General features: G+C 51.6%; 1 protein-coding gene across 1 annotated transcript in view; it reads left to right on the top strand.

The window, feature by feature from the left end:
- SHB (SH2 domain containing adaptor protein B) overlaps positions 1-16450 on the top strand; it is a 125737-nt gene that overhangs the window by 80437 nt on the left and 28850 nt on the right. The window contains exons 3-4 of the mRNA XM_031450057.2: positions 906-1121; positions 16179-16350. Coding sequence (XP_031305917.2) covers positions 906-1121; positions 16179-16350 — 388 coding nt within the window. The remainder of the gene's footprint in view (positions 1-905; positions 1122-16178; positions 16351-16450) is intronic.

Below are 16450 nucleotides of genomic sequence, written 5' to 3'. Positions count from 1 at the left end.
TCCTCTCCCCCGTCCTTTGTGGGCCCTGCACAAAGTGGGTGTTTATGATCAAAGCAAATAAGCCATCCCTATTTGGCAAAGAAGCACCTGACTGTGGCATCCTGGCATCCATCTTTCGGCCACTGCTGGCGTCTTAGGAATGAGCAGCAGCTGAAAGGAACATGCCCTGTCTGGGTCCTCAGACTGGCTGCCACTCCTCAGCCCCGACTCAAGCCAGGACCTGGTATCCTCTGCAGAAGATTGAGAGCTTTCCTTCCTTATTCAGAAGTGAAATTGGACATCTGCTCTCTCAAGTTTCTTAGCTGTATTCAGTGTGTTAGAAGACAGGCAGGCCCTGGGGGAGGTAGAAGGGCAGGAAAACAGTCACTCCTGGGACTTTAGGGGAGAAAACAGTCCCCTGGGGATGGCTCTTGGCTTCTTAGGTCTTCAAAATGAACATGTGAGCTTGGTGGACACTTGAGGGTCATTTAGCCCAATCTCCTCATTTGACAGATAGGGAGTGACAAGTCCAGAGGATGGGCAATTTCCCTAGAGGAAGGACCCTGTCCCCACCACTCATCTGTAAGCGAGGGGGAAAGAACTCTGTGTTCTGGGCCGGTGTCAGAACATACCCAGAACATCATGCTCACGTCTGGGCCCTACCCTTGGACAGTGGTCATGAGGTTTCTGATTCTGTCCTTTGGTTCAAAGCCTGAGATCTTTGTGAGGAAGACTTGACCAGTGAGAGCAGGGGCACTGCCCTGGGGAGGGGCGGAGAGGAACAGTTAAATGCAGCGAAGAGGCCTGTCCTGTGCAGTCCCCACCTCTCTGGGTGGTGGCTGGTGGGTGTCACCTACCAGGTCCCAGGTGATGAAGCTTGTACTATGCATCCTTTATATCTCTGCTTCCCTCCTTTTTGACTGCAGAATTTCAGAGGCAGGAAAGTGTCCGGTCGCAGCACAAAGGCATCCAATTATACGACACCCCTTATGAACCCGAGGGCCAAAGCGTCGACTCAGACTCAGAGAGCACGGTCAGCCCCCGACTGCGGGAGAGCAAGCTGCCCCAGGATGACGACAGGCCCGCCGACGAGTACGACCAGCCGTGGGAGTGGAACCGGGTCACCATCCCAGCTCTGGCAGGTAAGGAACCAGCGGCCCTGCTCAGGGGCGGTTGCTGGCCCACATGGTGCTCAGCTTTGTAAAGAGGGTAAGCACACTCGGCCCTGCCTGCTCATGTAAACCACAGGGCTTCACGTATGGCTGGGCCCCTCAAATGTGAGGAGGGTCCAGTCTGCAGAGTGGTTCCTTTTGTACCTGGTAGAGCCCAGTGGCTCCATCCCATCTCACACCTGTGATAGGCCTGCGTGTATCCGGGGCCACGGCGTTCCTGTCCCAGCTTCAGCATGAGCCCATTGACACAGCACAGGCCGTGGGCACATCCTGACCTCAGGGGCCAACCCTCCCCCTGGCCAGGAGCCCCTTGAATGACTCAGATGCCTCCCTTCCTCCCCACCCTGAGACTGGTTTTCTAGAATCCAGTGTCCATCACAGCACTGAAACTCCTCTCCCTCAGCCTTTTGGGAAATAAGTCTGCCACATGTGTTACCTCTCTTAGGCCATGTTCACACCCTTTGATCTGAGTACCAGTCCTTAGGATCCAGGTCAAGGTTACAATCTAAAGCGCAGAGAAGGCATGATGATGGTGAGAGATGGAGAACGACCCAAATGTCCAGCAGTGGGGATTGGTTAAAGGAATGTTGTGCAGCCACTACAGAGTGACATTGACCAGGAGTTTATAATAACCCAGGGAAATGCTTATGTTTAATGTTAAAAGGTGGAAAGTCAGATGCAAATAACTTTTATGTGTCTAAGAGTTTAGGCATTGGAAAAAAGACATCAAATGACTAATTTAATTCTTACTACATTGCAGGTCATAAAGGGAGAGTTTTTGTTTTTAATTTAAGATTCATTTTGCCTGGAAGCTCCCTTTTTCATGCACAACTAGACCCTTCCTCCCTTTCTAGCCCTGGAAGTGAGGCCTCTGTCCTGCCCTCATCTTGATTCCCTCAGTCAAGATTCTGGCTGTTGTCACGCATACCACTCACCATCCCCTGGATGTAGCCACTCTGTGCGAGTCCTATTCCTTCTGCCTGAGTGCCCTTCCCTGCTGTATCCTATCTGGAAAAGTCCCACCCCTCCTTTGAGGCCCACCTCAGATGTGTCACCGTCACTGTGAGCCCTCCTGGTACACAGCCACATGTCCCATGGGCTCCCTTGCTGCCTCTCCAGGCCTGTTGAACTCCCTGCGCACAACCCTGGGGCAGCATTTCTCACTGTGTAGAGTCAGTGCTGTGGATGCTGGGCCCTCCTGCCAGGTTGGCAGCGCCCGGCTGAATGCCAGAGACGAGAGTGGTCGTGTGACTGAAGGTCCTTGGTCACCTCAGGTCTCTCCCGTGCATTTCACGGCCTCCTCCTCCCTCGGCACGGGAATCCAGGGACTGTCCTGGCACGGCTGGTCAAGGCGTGCTACTCTCGGGTGTGAGAGGAGCTAGAAGGGGGCTGATACTGCCCCAGAGGTGGCTCTTCACAAACCCCAATTGCATTAAAGGGCTAGAGGGCTCATGTGACACCTCTCCTGGACACCAGGGGCCTGTGGCGTCCCGCCCCCTCCTGGGCTGACCGCCCTGCAGGTCATGTTACCTTTGATGCTCTCGTCTAGTCTGGTGCTTGGCTGCTCACATGTGGCCCTGGACCAGCAGTGTCACTCACCCGGGAGCTAGTGAGAAATGCAGGGTCTCAGGCCCCGGCCCAGACCTGCAGAGTCAGAATCTGATTTAAAAGACCCCCCAGGTGATTCGTGGGCACATTAAAGTTAAAAGCACTGAGCCTACAGGACAGCCATCATCTCTTCAGAAGGCTCTGGGGCCAGGACTTGTCCGCTTCTGCCCAAAGCCGGTTTTAGAACTTCTATACCTTTCATTTTTCATAAAGGATCACAAGGTCTGAGATAGAACTGTCTCCAGATAAGTTTCTGAGCCACAGATATCCATTTGGACTTGCTTTTATATTGCTGACTTGCTTTCACAAGTGTCATTGTAGGTCAACTTCTTAGGCTGCTGGTAGAAGACAGACCCAGAATCACATCCCCGTGTGTCTCATCAAGTCCCTTATCTCTGTGTGTCCTGCTCTGGAGTGGATACCGATTATGCTGTTTTGGGCTCGGCTCTGATTTCTGGGGCATAGAAGGAAGCTGTTTCACTCGGGCTGGAGGGATGCTGTAAGCGGCAGCCGTTAGTCTTGACTAGATCCCTCCCCACGTCTGTGGACAGAGCCTGTTGGATGCGGTGTTGGCAGGCAGGAACACCGTCCTGTTTCCTAGCCCCAGAGTGCAGGTGGAGTGAGGTGGATGGGCCACCTGTCAGGTAATAAGGACGAGTTGAAACAGCTCAGTTGGGTTGCTGAAGTGCTGCCACGGCTCCATTTGTAAACCCAGAAGTGTGGCTGCTCAGAGACAAAGGATAATGTTCCCACCTCAGTCAGCAGTGTATGGGGCATGTGCTTTGGCACGTCATTGGTGGTGTCAGGGAGCGAGGCAGAGCTTGGCTGGGCCCCGTCCTCCTATTACCACACTGATGTTCCCACACAGTTTATCTGGGCCCTCGGAAGCTCTCTGTGATGGGCCTCCAGAGCCTGGGGTGTAGGATCTGTAGCTGGGGTACAGGCGACTGGGCAAAATCCTTACCATCTCTTTCCGACCCATGTATTCTGATTCTGCCTATTCAGCTCACATGAGGGAACTGGTCAGTGTTTTCAGATTTTTCCAAAGGTGTGGAGTGTGGGGCCCTCCCAAAGGGCAGAGCTGGGCCCACCAAGGAAGAGTCATACAGATTTAGGGTCCAGGTGAGTGGTAAGGATTTCAGGTGTACCTGCAAGCGAATCATGAACTTCCTCTCCCTGGGGTTTACCAGCAGAAGCTTGAACAAGGCAGGACTGGTGTTGAGGGGTTTGCGCTACATCAGGAACTTGGCCTGCAGCCCCTCCAAGGATGTTTCCATGCTTTGGTCCATCAGGACCCCAGCATGCTGGTCAGAGACCAGGACTGATCTCTCTGATTCAGTCTACAAAGCAAAAGTGCTTTCCACCTTTCAGAGTGCTGTCCTGCACTGCATTGTGAGAAGAGTCACTTCTCAAAGGGATGCTTCAGTGTTCTTCACAGAAGTAGGCCTTCTCAGCCAGTGCAGCCTTTCAGGAAGGCTTAATGATCACTTCCCGTCTGTCGTGAAGACAGCTATTGCAGGGTGTAATGTAGTTCCAGCTTCTTGGGAATGTAAGTCTTCCCTTCTCTCAGAATTCTGTGGCCAGGCAAATGAGAGATACCACAAGCTCTCCAAAAAGCCTTGGGCCTTCCTTGCCTGCCCTCCCTCTAGGAAGCTATTGGTAGCCTCAGCCAGAACCCCCGCCTCAACCCGTTCAGCACCAGAGTCCCATCCCATGCACTAAGTGCATGACCTTAGTTGATCCCAGAGCCCAGGACAGATGCCGGTCAGTTTCACCTCTGGCTGCAGGGAACAGGGTGCAGCCCTGCTATCCACAGAGAGGTGGTGTGGCTTCCATCAAGGTGTCAGCCCTTTTCCTACCTGGCAGATACTCCTGCTTTCAGAGCTGGCTGGACTGAGTCCTTTCCCTGCTTTGACTCACCTGGGAGTAGCCTGCAGGTTCAGCCCCAGATACAGCTCCCTGCCCTAGGAGTGTGGGGCAGGAGAAGAAGCCTGGGTGAGGCCACACTGGGTGATTCAGGGTGGTACTGCTTGGCACTGGTTGGTGCGGAGCGTCTAACCAGCCCCTGGGCTTTTTGGCACAAATTATGAGATGGACCAATGGAGCCTGCACAGGAGGTGGCCACACAGGGAGGGGGCCGAGGAGCTGGGTGGATAACTTGGAGAAACAGACCTGGGCTCACGGTGGAATGGGTTTGGAGTCTTCACATCTCTGAGTGGCCATTGGGAGGACAGGGACTGAACCTGTCCTGGGGGCCTCTAGTCCCTCACTGGGAAAATGTGCCTGCTGCAGAGGGTCCTGGTGAGGCTTAAAGGGCACCACATGGGGTAAGTACTGACACGTACAGAGCACTCTGTGCGCGTTATCTTTTTCCGTCTTCACACCCGCCCTCTGGGACGTTAGTTTCCTCCTTTTACAATAGGGAAACTGAGGTCCAAAAAGAAGAAATAACTTTCCCAGGAGCCCATAGCTAGTCAGCCATGGAGTCAGGATTTGAACCTGCTAAGACCCACTGCAGAGCCCAAGCCCTAACCCTGTCGATGTCTGGGCTCCCTGATGCCTTCCAAGATGCTGCATATAATGTGGCTGGAGCCCTCACCCTCCCAGAGCCCACGGGAAGTGTCACATGCCTTTCATTGCCCTTGCCCAATTTCTCCCTGTGTCTGCAGCTGGTAGGATACATTCCTGGGGTGTGTGTTCCCACTTGGAATGATTCCAGCTGAGGATGCTGTAGGAGCCCAAGTTCTGGAGGCTTGTGTCTCCATGGGAGTGACCAGAGCCATCCCACGGGTTGGTCATGGTCTGCCACCCCTCAGCACAGGAAGGGGTCCCCACGCCATGGCATCCCACTCCCCCTTGTCCAACTGGGGAAACTGAGGCTGAGGGAGGGACAGAAACTGCTGGAGCCTTCATAGCAGAGCCAGTCAGGCCGTACACAGACGATGGATTGGTGTTTCCTTTTAATTCAGTGGGTCAAGTTAAAAGCTCTGTCCTTAATGATTTGCAACTGCTTCTGAGAAGCAAGTGATCAGAGTGCTTGTTCAAGGAGCTGGGCAGCAGCAGAGTGGGGGAAGGGCACCCTCGAGATCTTTCAGAGAAACAAAGGCATTTTTTGACTCACCGTCTAAAGATTTGTCTCTGTTGAAGCTACTTTTCAGGCAACATCCTGGATTCAGCCAGTGATGGGCCTGCCTCCCAGCAAAAATAGAAGATAGTCCTATGACTCAGTGCTGAACGTACTTATTCTGGGTATTTTCTGTCTTCCACATTAGCTCCTTGGCCAATTTCTCTGCCCTGGAAAGCTCAACACACTGTCTTGCGTGTCAGGAGCCATTCAGAAAGTAGAAGGAGTCAGAGAATCCCAAGTGCACATGCCACCTCCACCACCCAGCAGCTGTGGGACCTCAGACAGGCTGCTCAGTCTTCCTGAGCCTTCGTTTTCCCATCTATAAAACGGGGACAGTCACAACCTTTATCATACTGGATTTCTGTGGTGACCAAAGGAAAAGATCTGGATGAAAAGACATCGTAAACTTTAAAGGGTCACGCATGAAAGAATGGTTATTGGTGCTCAGGGAAGGCTCACTGTATTAAATAAAATTTAATTTTATACATTAAAACAATACTGCATAAAGAGGTATTTAGGGGGCACAGAGGGCCCATTTATGATGTTCACTCCCAGTTATTCCTGGCAATGGGAGGCATGGATGGCATGGAAAGCAACCCTTCAGTGGTTGTGAAATACTCCACCTCAGTTCCAGCAATAATTCTCACCATGAGCCACCCGGTTTTTCAGTCTTTTATTCAGCCCCTCCTCAGGGATGGGCCACTAGTCCCCAGGTGTGAGAGGGACCCACTGCCCTTCTCCCCCCGCTCCCCTCCCCACTGTAGCTGTGACACGTTTGTGGATTGGTTGGTTTGCCCACAGCGTGCAGCAGAAACACCCAGAGGAAGCAGTGAACAGATTGCTGGGACCCTGATTCAGTAGGTTCCAGGGATGAGGCATGAGAATTTGTAGTTCTAAGAAGGTCCCAGGTGTCGCTGATGCTACTGATCTGGGGACCCCAATTTGAGAACCTAAAGCATACTCAGTACATACTACATGTTAGGTACTGGGGTCAAGGAGTTAAGGAAGGGGTGTCACAGCTCAGCTCTGGGGGTGTCAGTGCCACTTCTTCCAGGAAGCCTTCCATGACATGACCAGTCCCTTCCCAACCTCATCCCAGGTTGGGCTGGGGCCCTTCTGGGCTCCTACCACTTTCCATATGGGTGTGCAATGGTTTTTTCTCAAATCACCAGATGCACGTTTGTCACTGTCAGCTTGGGGGGTGCTAATGCTGCATTGGTCACCCCTTGGCCAGGCACTATATTTAGTTTTTTGTTTGTTTGTTTTTAAATATATTTTTATTGAAGTATAATCAGTTTACAATGTGTCAATTTCTGATGTACAGCACAATACTTCAGTCATATAGGAACATACATATATTCGTTTTCATATTCTTTTTAACCATAAATTACTACAAGATACTGAATAAAGTTCCCTGTGCTATACAGTATAAACTTGTTGTTTACCTATTTTATATATAGTAGTATCTGCAAATCTTGAACTCCCAATTTCTCCCTTCCCATCCCCCCATGTTGAGTTTTGACATTTCCCCAGCTTTATCAAGTGAGGATCGAAGGGCAGAGAAAGGGGAAAGTAAGGTCCCAGGTATTTTTATTTCCTAAACAACTGTGAGTCATCTCTGAGCCAGCTCAGTTGGCTAATTTAAAACAATCCTATAAAGGTAAGTGGGGAGTGGAGGAAAGGCAGGAAATTAAAACTTAGTGAGCACCAGTTATGAAGCTGGCATGGGTTAACCCTCTGAAGTCCTGCAAGGTGGGTGTGGTTTCATTGTCATCACCTAGATGTCACTACTCAGGCTCAGAGAGGGTGAGTGGCTTGCCCATGGTTACACAGCTCATGAGCTCAGGTCAGGTGCTCTCTCCACTGCTGCATTGACATCTTGAGTGTGTAAAGGACAGGTCTGAACATTCCCTTTACCTGTGCTGGTGACACGTGGCTTGGATTGTTCTCGAGGCAGAAGCAGTTGTGCCTGCTCCATGCTGAGCTTGTGACTTGTCACTGTCACTGTGAAACACAAATGCTGTGAAGCTGGTAGTGCTAACGTTGAGTGGGTCAGATCCTGCTCCAGGCTCACTGTTCCCACCGAGCCCATGTCTCATCCTTGTGTGCTCAGAATAAACAGGCTTGGCCTCTGCAGAAGGTTTCACAGGGAATCTTAGATCTGCCACCATCACCTGCATGCCCAGCGTGTGCTGCCTCCTCCTCGCCATCGGCCCCACTGGGGCTCCCGATGCTTCCTGCCCCCTGCTCAGCTTCCCAGAATGCCTTGGGCCTGGGAGGAAATTAACAATTGTGTTTGTACTCGGAGCTTTTTGCTATGTAATGAGTAACAGTTGTAATTAATGTTTAACATGTGTGAACAGCAGGTCTGCAGAGAGAAGGGGGGTATAAACGAGAAAACTGGGATCACTCGCTTCCTTTGGCTGATACGTTACTGAGGGACAGGTTTTTCCAGTTGGTTTTTCTCTTTGACATATGAATGAATTAATTTAGTAACCTAAAAAAAAAAGAGAGAAAGAAAAACACTGGTGCTTCATAGCTTTGGTTTGCCTGCTAATTATATTGATAGAAATGTTTCTTCAAGTGCCTTTGTCTCCTGGGTGGAAAAAACCCAAAGATTTAGTAGACTATCTTTGCTCTTTTGTTTGGCAGGTCTGAGAGCTTCATGTGGATATATATTTTTTTCGCGTGGATATTTTTAAGCTCTGTGAGTTCAGAGACTCTGCTGGCCTTGTTCACACCTGGGTCCTCACCTAGATCAGTGTCTGGCACGTAACAAACAAAAAGATATTCACTGAATTATCGAATAAATCAGGTCTCAGGAGAACCCATCCCAAGTTCTCTCCAGGACACAGAATACATAGGTATCATGCAGCCCTGCTCACAGAGGTAGTGTGTTTTCACGTCATTCCTTTGTGCTGTATACCTGTCTTCTCTCCAAATGAGGCTGAGGGACCTACACAAGGGTGGGCACTTTTGAGTGACTGTTGACGACTGTGGTTGTCATCTCTGGTCTGAACTTGAAGCTGAGAGTGTGTCCCTGGATGTTTGAGGATTGGCCCGTGAGTTCAGATGCCACGTTGGGGTGGGGAAAGTGGTGTGCCAGTGGGTGGCAAGCAGCCCCCTGATCGCCATGCACCTGCTTGTCCCCTCCTGTGGCTTCTCCCTCCCCTCACCGCCGTCTGTGGAGGGGCAGCAGCAGCAGACACGTAAGCAGCTGGGCTAGGGCTTTGGGGTTCCTGGGAGCGGAGACTCATTTCTACAAATGCCCAGCCTGCTCCCTGCAGGTCCTCTGAGGCTTGTGGATGGGGTCCGTTTCCCAGGCCCTAGGATTCTAAGTGTCTGCAGGTGAAAGCATCAGGAGACACACTATGTCAGACCTGAGCAGGCATTCTCCATCTGACAGTGAACCCCGCCCAGAACTAGCAGAGCTGTAGGGTCTGGGTTTAAAGCCCCATGCTGCCACTTGCTAGCGGGGTGACCAGGGGCAAGTTGCCTGTTTCTTCATCTGTAAAACAGGGTGGTAATTGGTGCTGAGAGTCGGGGGCACAGTGAGTGCTCAGTGGATGTTGGCTTTTGGTATCACTGTCACTGTTGCTTTTGAGAATGTGTTACACTGTAGACAGGATTTGTGCTGAACTTGTTAGAGGCCCCTGGGATTCAGAAGACTTGGGTTCAAGTCCAAGTTCAAGTCTAGCAGTTAATGTGGGGAAATTCAGTCTCTTTTCCTACCTGTCATTTCTCATCCAGAATATGAATTATGATAATGAAGATGGATTGCTTCTGCAGCTGTAAAATCCTTTGTTTTTGTGTCATTTCATCATTTTCATCAGAATTTATCCCTACATTTCCTGTAGCCAAGTGGCAGCCCTTGGGGTGGGCTCTTTGCACCAGGCAGTGGTGTCCATGTCTCCTTTGTGGGGTGCAGAATTGTAGGACAAAGGCACTCCCCCTGGTGCCAGGCCCAGGTTTGGGTATGCGTGCGTGGACAGCGTTCCTGAAACCAGATGGCATTCCTGGAGCCCGGGCGGCATCCCGGCGCCTGCCTCACAGCTTTCCCGATGCCCTGCTTCTCGGGGAGTCACCACCGCCACCGCCCTCACAATGAGGACTTCTGTCCTCAGGCACGGCCCTCAAGATGTGGCAGCCTGATGCCCTGGGGCCTGCGTGTGCCTGCGAGATGAACACAGAGGCCTCTTGTTGGCAATCCTGGAAAAGCAAACCAAACATTTGCTGAGCTGCCTGCCCGTGTCTTACAACCTACCTGGAAGTACAGCTTTCACTCACGGGGAGAGGGGAGAGTGAGGCCTGCTCCTGAACTGCTGCCGAGAAGGGGGCTTCACCTCTCTGGACCTTTCTCCATCTGGAAAATGGGAAGTCTAATCTCTGTCTTGCTGTCAGGAGCAGGTGAGATGATGCAGAATGTATGTTTAAGAAGCTGAGGCAGCAGAGGACCATTCATGGGAACAGGGTTTTAGTCAGATGCAAGTGTTTGCACACTATTGTGAAAGGTTATGGTGTTTCCATATACTCTGGGTCGTGTGGGGCCCCCGCCTTCCCGAACCAATGCCCAGTCTCCCTCCTTGCCCCTTCTTGGGGGCTCACAACTACCTGGGCAGCAGCCCCTTCTGTGCCTCTCCACCCCTGCCCTCCCCACTCCCCGCCTGTCCCCCCGCCACAAACCCACCAGCATCAAGGCCAGGTCTTCCACAGCATGGAGGAAACGGCCCCTAGAACTGTATGGAAGGGGTGCCTTGGACGCCTTTGTCCTGTTCTCTGTGCCCTTGTGTTTTCAGAATGGTAGGACATCCAAGAACACCAGGCCTAGAGCACTGTCCAGGCCCCTCCTGTCAGCCCTGTATTCATTTCTGCCTCATCCACACAGGATCAGAAGCCTCTTCAGCACCCAGGAGTTCTTTGCAAGGCACTTCATGCGTGGGGTCTTATTTTCAATCCTCGAATCCTCGTTGCCTTTGCTTAAAGGACTCTGTCCTGTACAGGAGAACTGAGAGGGCCAGAGGCCCCAGGCCAGCCAGAAAGAAGTAGCTACTGACTGTGGAGCACGTCATAGGCCTCACCCGGGGCTCAAGGCCCTGGGCTGCCTTTGCTCCTGTCTAGTTTCTCGTGAATGGTCCCTGTCCTTGGGGGTTGCTGTCCACACTCGCTGTCAGCCTGGAGGATGTTTGGCAGACTGTTGACTCTTCTCCCTGTTCATCCCCAGATAAAGGCACTCCTAGGGCACCCCAGTTGAGGAGGCTGTTCAAGGCTTCGATTCCAAAGCAGAGGGGTCAAGGGTTGGGGTCTGGGGCCCGCTACCTGGTGTGGCAGCCTGCTCCTATCAGCTGGGGCAGGCTCCTTGGCCGCAGCAGGCCCCGTTCATAAAAAGGTAGACAAAGTAGCACCAACCTTCTAGGTCTGCTGTGAGGGTCAGAGGAAAATGTCACCTGACATTCTCATGTGCCCGCTAGTGCCCAGGAAGCATTCAGTGAAAGTTAAGCCATTTTTCCAACTATTTTAAAATAATTTGAGGAGGGAATCTAGCTCCTAAGGTTCCTTTCTTGATTGATGAATGAAGTCTTTTGTTCCTACCGACCACGAATCTGGGTGAAGATTCAGTCCTGCAACAGATTCTGAGTGTCCACTGTATATCAGGCACTGTTCTCGGCATTGGGAATTCAGCTTTGAACAAAACAATGTCCTGTCCTCTTGGAGCATCCAACTTAGGAATTTCAGCACAGGTTAAGGAAAAAAGATGGTGGTTTCTGATACAAGGCACCGCACCCTCTGGACTACATGAAAGGGAGCTGTTCTGAGCATGGATGTGACGGTGTGGAGAGGGAACTACCCCTTACAGGGGGCCTGCCTGGACTTTGGTACATCATCTGTTACTAACAACCTCCACAATCCTTTATGGTATAGGTATTGTCAGCCTGGTTTTACAGAAGAGGCAGCTAAGCCTTAGAGAAGTTTAGAAACTTGCCCAAAGTCACACAGTAGTGGCAGAGGCAGGGTTCAAATCCAGATCTTCCTAATTCCAAAGTCCACACCCTTTCCATGACACTAAGCCCATGAATTTCCTCTGTTCCCTGGCTTTGCCACAGCCCCTGGGCTGTTCCTTAGAGCTGGCTGTGTGTCAGGCATGTGGAGGTTCGGAAGAGGCAGGAGGCCCCATCTCCATCCAGTTCTGAGAAGACACCTAGACACCACACTAACATAGACTGCAGTGGGATCAGACAGTGGCATAGACAGGGGAGGTGGGGTTCAGAAGAGAAATGAATTCCACTTGGGGGGATCTGGGACAAGACGTCCCCTAGGAGGTAGCTTTGGAGCTGAACTTTGAAGAATGACTTAGATTTTTTGCACACACAGATACTGGAGAAAGGGATTCTAGGAGGCAGACACAGCAAAGCAAAGGCCAAGAGGCAGGGAGGCAGATAATGAATTTGGGACCAGCCATCCTTTGTGACTGGAGCCTAGAGGTGGGTGTGGAACCCAGAGGGTCAGGTTGTCACCAAGTCATGGAGGACCTTGAGCACCAGAATGAGGAGTTTGCCCTCCATCCCAGGGAACTGGGAGCTGGCAGGGGTTCCTGAGCCCAGAGAGCTGTGCTTTAGAGGCACATTGGCTTTTGGGAACCTGATCTCTCTGGCCAGCACTGAATGATAAACAGGAAGGAGCTGGACCCTGAAGGAACACATTTATGTCATCTATGCGAACATTTACTAAGCACTGTCTCCATACCAAGCACTGAAGTTGGTTTCGGGGCAGACTAGAGATTGGAGAGGGAGAAGAGAAATAAAATCAATCCCAGGCACTGCCCCGTCAGAACACCCCGGCTGACTGGGATGAGTGACGTGGGTACTCACTGAGCTACCAGAGAAGGGCCAAGTGCTGTGAGCCCCCCAGGAGGAAGGTGGGTCTCAGCAGATGGGATGGGGGAGGCTTTGTGGATGAAGGGCTTTTGTTCCAGACCTTAGAAGCTTCTAGATACAGAAGTCACACAAATGGAGGAGGAGGGTGATCATTCCAGAGACTAGACAAGTGAGGCACAGCCCCTGCCCACCCCCCCCCCAGCTCTTCCAGTGTCCTCGTGGGAAAGGAGAACATGAGGGTGAGGTCACCCTGGTCACCCACAGGGCCCCACCCCTTAGCATTGAGACCCTAGAGTGCTTCTTCACCTCCTCTGGGCCCCCAGTCCCTCACTTATTACGCACAGGGTGGCAGGGTTATTGGGAGGGTTAGAGCTAGCATGGCTGTGTGGGACGCTGTCTTCTGTCATTGGCAGTGACCCAGCTTAAGGGCCAATTTGGAATTGGTATACAGTCTATAATACAAGTAGGAAGGGGACCACCAGTGTCAGAGGCTAATCTAGATGGAAGAAAGGCCTCCAGAAGGTGGGGACACCTGAACTTGGTCTCAAAGGATGAGGCCTGTCAACAGACAGGAACTTTTGGAAGGATATTTGGGCTATCACGAAGGGGCCATCTCACCTGCCCCAGAGACAGAGGCTGGTGGAACCATTAATAGGGCCACTTCTCCCACTGCCACCAGGGGTCTTGTCCCCTATCATCCTACCAAAGGCAGAAGGGCTCCTGAGGCCTGGCCTTGCCCCCAAGTCTCCCCTCCCTCCTACGGAACTCTCACTTCCATTTGTAATTGCCTATAGGTGGAATTAATTAGGTTCTGTCTTTCTAACAACACACAAGAGTGGCGTATTTTTTTCTCTAAATGTGGATATTCTTTTGAGGACTGTGTCTTCCTTTATCTTTTGCAGAAAATCGCTAAATTAAAAGAATTGCCATTTTAAATTGCAGATTAAAGAGAAACTTAATTAGAAGGAATGAAAGCAATTGTGTTTGGAGCTTTTGTTCTTAACAGTTTTTTTTTTTCTCTTGTGCTGCTGAATCACTGCACTTGGAGTTTGTGTATTTTTATTTTAGGTGAAATGATTTGCCTAATTAAGCCTGTCATTCATCACCACCTGTTCCCTCTAAAATGTATGGCTATATTATTAAGCTTGCAGGCGAATGTGTAAATTAATTCAGAGGGGAATTACAGCGTTGACTGGGATGTTATTAGGTTTTATCCAATTTATCTGGTATGAAAACTGATATTTTTCCCCAATAAAGTGAAACAGCAGCTCATTAAGTTCATTCATTCATGGAGCACCTACTATGTTGTGGGTGTGTGCTAGGCATGGGGGGTTAGGGCAAATATGGTACAGCCCCTGCCCTTGAGGGGCTCATGAGGAGCCAAACAAGGATGCTAGTGCTTAGGCCAAGATCAAGCTAAAGTCTGGGAAGAGGGTGAGGTCAGGGAAGGCTTCCTGGAAGAGGTGACTCCTGAAGAGCAATCAGGTGGACAGGTTGGAAGAAATCAGGATGGGAGGCAGAGAGCATGACCTGGAAGGGGGCATGGTGAGACCCGAGACTAGACAGGTAACCAGGTCCTAAGGTCCAACCTCAGCCTGAAATGGCCTTACCTCAGATGTCCCCCTGGCTTGCCTGTCCTTCCCTCCAGGCATTTATTTAGATGTCACCCTCGAGGGGCCTTCCCTGCCCTGCTTTTGTTTTGTCCAGAGCACTCAGCACCAGCGGGTGTGTTGTGAAGTTTTCACTTGTCTGTCTTTCCTCACTGGGACTCTGACTGCTGAGGCAGGGATTTCTGTGTGTCTTGCACACTGTTGTTTCCCAGCCCTGAATTGTACCTGGCACATGTGAATGAAAGTCTAGGAGTGGGATAGGTGGACAGACAGCCTGCTGGACCCGGATGTAGTCATGAGAGTGACCACACACACGGGTCCAACGTGTCTGGAGCCTTCTGTTGGCAGGAACCTCTCCGCTGTTTTCCATAGTGATTAATGCAGAAGAGTATCTCAGCAAGGAGGAAAAGCTTTGCAGTCCTGATGGTGGATAGCCTTGCTCCATGGCTGAGGCATACAAGTGCATTCAAGTTCCTCGGTCCCCAGGGACAGCACATCACAGTCAGAGCAGGTGTTTCCTGCCACCTTCTGTGAATGTGAGGTTGATCACTATGTGTCTGGCTGGGGTTGGAGGACTGCTTGCCACGTCCATGCTTGCTGGCTAGGGGCAGATTTCTGCCAGTGTGTGTCTGTGGGCCTGGGGCTGGTCATGGCCTTGGGAACATGGTCTGTAGGCCCTGACCCAGTTTACTCAGCACACTGTGTGTGTCGGGCCCTTGGGATGTATTCCCTCATCTGATCTCCACAGCAGCCTGGTAAAGTAGGGAATGGGGCCTCAGAGAGGTTGAACAGCTTAGCCAAGGCACACAGCTAACCACTGGCCAGCTTAGGAGGAGGACTCAGGTCCGTTTGGAAGCTTCTGTGAAGTGCTTACTATTGTGCCCACACTGAGCACAGACTACATGCTAGGCACTCTGCTGAGATCGCTGTGCATCACCTGCCGGAATCCTCACAACAACCCCGTGGAGGGGTACAGTCATTATCCCTATGTTTCATATGAGGAAACTAAGGCCCAGAGAGATTATTTGCAAGGTGGACCAGCTGGTCTCCAGGAATGCTTGTAGCAAATCCAATTTCAGCTCATGTTTTCTGCTCTTTGTGGGGTATCTCCAGGGTCCTACCCTCAAGTGGCATTCTCCATAGTCCATGGGGTGAATGACACTCTCACAGGTCCAGGGCAGAGAGGAAAGTACACAGGGGGAGAGCCCGTCCCACTGTGCCAGGCCTGCTGCAGCCTCCCCTGGGTGCTGGGCCCAGGACGTGGCGGGCTGTGTGTGGGGCCCACACAGGGGCCTGAGTGAAGAGAAGCAGATCTGTGTGATACAGCACAAGCCTCCATTGAAACTCTCTAGGAGAGAGTCCCAGGAGAAAGAGGCCAGATGTGGCCAGTACAGCTCCAGGTGGGGTGGGAGAACGGGAGGAGGAAAGGAGCCACTTGGAGGCAGGTTTTGGCACAAAATGTGGAAAAGCTTTCTCCCTGAGAGCTGACTATGAGACTGAGCACCCTCGGAGTGCCATGTCCCCTTTTGATGGAGGTTGCAGGAGGGTTCCTTTGAGAATAGGGCTGAGCTCCGTGGCATTGGGAGACAAACCAGCCCATCAACTGCATCATCTGGTTTAGACAGCTCATGCACATCCTGTTTTAGGAAGCCCATATCTTTTCAGCTATGTTTGTTCATTACCTGGAGATCTTCCTCCTGCAAATTGTAGAGCCCCAGAGAGAACCATCCCCTAGGACCCCACTATGCGCCACCCAGTAACTCCTTGCGCTGAGCTCCCGGTAATTGTGTACTTTCTCTCTCCCCCACAGCCCAGTTTAACGGCAACGAGAAACGGCAGTCATCCCCCTCGCCTTCCCGGGACCGGCGGCGCCAGCTTCGAGCTCCTGGAGGGGGCTTCAAGCCCATCAAACATGGGAGCCCCGAGTTCTGTGGGATCCTGGGAGAGAGAGTGGATCCTGCTGTCCCTCTGGAGAAGCAAATGTAAGTTTTCAGGGAGCAAAGCCCAATCCCAGCAACCAGTTCACGGAGTCACTGTCAAGACTCTAGAAAGTCAAGGCCACCGACGAGTCTGGCCAGTCGG

Source organism: Camelus dromedarius, chromosome 10, assembly GCF_036321535.1.
Source record: "Camelus dromedarius isolate mCamDro1 chromosome 10, mCamDro1.pat, whole genome shotgun sequence".
Classification (NCBI taxonomy): domain Eukaryota; kingdom Metazoa; phylum Chordata; class Mammalia; order Artiodactyla; family Camelidae; genus Camelus; species Camelus dromedarius.
The sequence above is the reverse complement of the archived record's forward strand: the minus strand, read 5'-3'. Positions and strand labels throughout refer to the sequence as shown.